The sequence below is a fragment of the Coffea arabica genome, chromosome 7e (genome assembly GCF_036785885.1).
Source record: "Coffea arabica cultivar ET-39 chromosome 7e, Coffea Arabica ET-39 HiFi, whole genome shotgun sequence".
Lineage (NCBI taxonomy): Eukaryota > Viridiplantae > Streptophyta > Magnoliopsida > Gentianales > Rubiaceae > Coffea > Coffea arabica.
This window is the reverse complement of record NC_092323.1, coordinates 20,103,232-20,107,307: the sequence shown is the minus strand read 5'-3', so window position 1 is coordinate 20,107,307 and position 4,076 is coordinate 20,103,232. Positions and strand designations below refer to the sequence as shown.

Below are 4,076 nucleotides of genomic sequence, written 5' to 3'. Positions count from 1 at the left end.
CCTTTTTGCGATTTTTATGTAAATTAGTAAAATTATTTTCTTTTGTTACGTTCTTATGTTTGATTGCTACCAAATTACTCCATAAGTTGATTCTTTTATTTATTTATTTTCATAGATGAGTTGATGTTTTTTTTTCTATTAAAGCAAACTTTCAACATCAGATGTCTATAAAGCAAGCTCCTAGTAAGAGAATCAGATGACTCCACAATCAGCCTTAAAGTAAGTAGCATCAACAAAAGAGTAACTTGTGAAAAACAACTAGCATTAATCCCAAAAAAGACTAACTTCTCAAAAGAACAATCACCGGACAACAGCACAAGGGACTAACTTGCAAAGACTGACTTGTCAACAAACAACCACAAAAAAAGAGCCACATCCTAATGAAACATATACAAGAAATTGTGGCCCAGTAGATCATCAACAGATGCCCTGGAGTCTACATCCCTAATCAAACATTGCTGAACAAAATCCCGGAACTGTGAGGTAGAATTGGGCAACTCAGGAACAACAAAGTCATTAATAATCTCGTTGTAAATCTGAAGCTTATCAATGCGGGGAAAAGGGAAATGTCCCATATAAATTTCCAGCAATAAGATCCCCAAGCTCCAAATGTTACTCTTGTCTAGTCGGTCAATTTTTCGCAGTTGATGTTGCAACATTTCGGGACTACAATATTGAATAGTGCCGAGGACTGTCAAAATGAATTGCATGTTGCCGATGTCCAATCTCCTGCTCGAACCAAAATCTGCAATCTTAACATTGTCGTCGTTATTTCTCAACACGTTCGCTAGCTTCAAGTCCCTATGGACAATTCTTTTGTCCCGTGGATAACTCAGACCCATCAATATTTGTTGCGCAATGTGTGCGATCACATTCTCCTCTTCAGTGTAAAAATCTTTCAAAAATCCATCAATCAGCTCAAACATCATTTGAATCTCGGTTACGCTAGCCCAACTGGAAACCAATTTCACAAGGTTAGGATGATCAAACTGAGCTACAGTTGCCATCTTTCTCAAAATCAAAGAGTGTTATTTCTCGCGTTCATCCGCCATACCACCCGAAATGCTTATCCTCTTCCTCGCATATGCATGACGGGTATGTTTGTTCCTCACCCTATCAACACTACCCGAAATGCCATTTCCCAAATGTGATACAAACTCATAATCAGCGGGATCGAATGCTTGCATGGGAGACGGTATTTTCATCACTTCAGAAGCAGTTGCCTATGGGATCTGAAGGCTAAACTTTATCACTTAACGAGGACGGTGGAGGGTACGAGCATCGTCAGGAGGGGGACCGAGTTGATGTTATTATGATTTTGAGACGACTATACATAATTTTTTTTCTCTCTCTATTTTTTTTAAAATTTTTCAATTATTAGTTGTTGTTTTAGTTTGAACCACCTACTTGCCTGAAGGTGAGAAATGGATTAGTGCCGGAATTGCAACCATTGCAACTCACCTTCTTTGCCTAATTTTTGTCATGTATAAGCCTCTATCTCCTTGGTGAAATTCTTTCTATAATTTTTTTCTAACTAGAAATTACTTTGCTTGGATGTATTTTGCTCTAGGCATCATAGAATGTCTTCAAATGGTAGGTCTAGCTCTTAATGGAAAAAAAAAGTAGTTCTTATTAACGGACAAAAAAATAGCTCTAGTTAGCTTGCAATTTCTTCAGCCATCATAGAAATTGATGCAAATTTCTTTTTTTTTTTCAATAAATTGGGGATACATGTATTTGTATTTTCCTTATGATTGCTACAAATTTTGGCCATGAATATACTGGATATATTTTTTTCCCCTCAATTGCAGGTTTTGTGCAAGTTATAATCGACGAGGTTTCCGAAAGGAGTTGGATTATTTTCTATTTCATAACATCATGAGTTGAACATTCAACTTAGTACATTTTTTAAATTTGATTTTTCACTTTTAACAATTATACAAAATTTTCAATTTGAAATGGATACAAAATTTGCTTCTGTATTCGATCCTTTGAAGTGAGAAATATGTGAGCCCAACCAAAGGCAGTACTACTTTTCTGAATTATATTCTTTTTTTTTCCTTAACATGGACTGTAACCATTTTTCACCTTTTTTTTCTTGGAAATATTTCAGAAGAAGCACTTTACTTTATTTTCTAAGTTTCTCTGAACAACTGTAACTTATTGTTGAATCTTTAAAGAATATCTATCTCCAAATGTTAAATGGCACCTATCAAGAATGTAAAAAAGTTAATATAAAATTTTTATTCTAACTTCTAACAAATCAGAATAGTTTTGGCCATTTCATCATTGGATTATAATTGATTTTGATTTAATTATTTTTATATCTTGATAAAAAAGTAAGTGTGATGATAATGAGACTGAAGATTGAAGATCTGAAACCCACGACTGTGGCACAAATTTTATTACCTCATTTTTTTATTAGGTTATTTTATTTTTTCAACTAATTAAAAGAATAAAGTTACTAAGTAAAAATGGGAAAATAAAATAAAGTAACTACAGGATGGGATAAGGGGTTCTAATATAAGTAGGGCTAGGGTTAGGATTTCATAAAAACCCTAGACAGAAAAATAACCCCAACCTTACCTTTCTTTCGTCTGCCTCCCTAGAGCAAGAGCTGTCGGAGAGAAGAGAAGGAGAAGCAGGCAACACCGTCAATCGATCCGACGACTAGACACCTAAACCTGTAAGTCTCGAGTTCACGCAAGAAAACCTCTCTTTTAAGTTTTAGTAGTTGTATTCACTTTTCCTAGGAAATTTCATGTACATATATTGTTGCTATATAGGTTTAGATATATATGTTTCGATAAGATTCGTATCTGGGTTAATAGAAATAAAGGGGTTGATTTTAATCTTAAGATTTTAAGGCGTACGAATCTGTTTATTAAAAAAAAAAAAAAAAGAAAGGAAAGGGAAGAGCAGCGGCAGCGGCGCCGCTGCTCTGTTTCGGTCAGGCGTTGCAGAAGCAACGCCACATGAAGAATTCCAAGGGTTGGCCGAGGCCAACCCAAGACAAAAAAAAAAAGATGAGATGATGTCACCAGCAAGTGCTAGCAACAATGGGATTTGGGGTCGCCAGACCCTCTGGCGGCCATGGGCACTGCCGGAATTAAAAATATATATATATAATAATAACAATAGTAATAATAATAAACAAAAAAATAAATATGTATAAAGGGAGGCAATTTAAACTTGGACCAAACTATAGCATAAAAATTTAGTAAGTGTTTAATAAATAAATTTTAAATATAACTAGTTCATTTTTATAGTATACCGTGAATATTAAAATGCAAAACCCAATTTAAGGCAGTTGTTACAATGGAAGGGTTAGTCATGTAAAGTTATACTTAGATAATTACGTATAAGATATTTTAATGGAAACCTAAAGCATCTTAATCTAACTGTATTAAGTCAAATTAGACAAGGTAAGATAAGTGCTAAATTGTTAAGCGAAATGTTTAAAATCACAATAATAATAATAATAATAATAATAATAATAATAATAATAATAATAATAATAATAATAATAATAATAACAATAATAATAATAATAATAATGCTAGTAATAATACAATAAGGATAACAATAATAATAGTAAATAATAAGGTTGACGAGAACATTAATAATAATAATAATAATAATAATAATAATAAATAATTGTCTTCTTTTAAACTAGGAAACTTTACAAAAAGGAGAACCTTTTCAATTAAGAAACCTTACAAAATGAACACTTTTCAAATTAAGAAACTTTCCAAAAATAGAAACTTTCCAAATTGAGAAACTTTCCAAATTAGGAAACTTTCCAAAATAGAGATCGTCCAATTTGAGGGGAATGCTATTAGGGTTCACATAATAGTCTAGACATGAATCTTCGACTTACTCAGAGTTGTTTGCTATGCATTTATAGGAAATAACAATTAATTAGGAAACCTATGCATTGATAGGTACGGTACCAGTTAAGAAACCAAAAATAGCTCCATTCGAGCAGCTAAACGAAGGTAGGTGGTACTTACCCTTCTGAGATTTCAAATGTGCAAAATAAAATTCTTGTTTTCAATCCTATTTGGTTGTGTTGA

The 4,076-nt window shown here is 32.9% G+C and overlaps 1 protein-coding gene across 1 annotated transcript; it reads right to left on the bottom strand.

Annotated features, from left to right (window-relative positions):
• Window positions 1-377: 377 nt before the first annotated feature.
• On the bottom strand, window positions 378-1,007 carry LOC113700700 (mitogen-activated protein kinase kinase 4-like). The gene has a single exon (XM_027221159.1). The coding sequence runs from the start codon at window positions 1,005-1,007 to the stop codon at window positions 378-380; it is 630 nt and encodes a 209-aa protein (XP_027076960.1).
• Window positions 1,008-4,076: the final 3,069 nt, after the last annotated feature.

What these genes read in the sequence shown, in the direction of transcription:
- LOC113700700 (XM_027221159.1), bottom strand. Translation starts at nt 1,007, where the DNA reads ATGGCAACTGTAGCTCAGTTTGATCATCCTAACCTTGTGAAATTGGTT.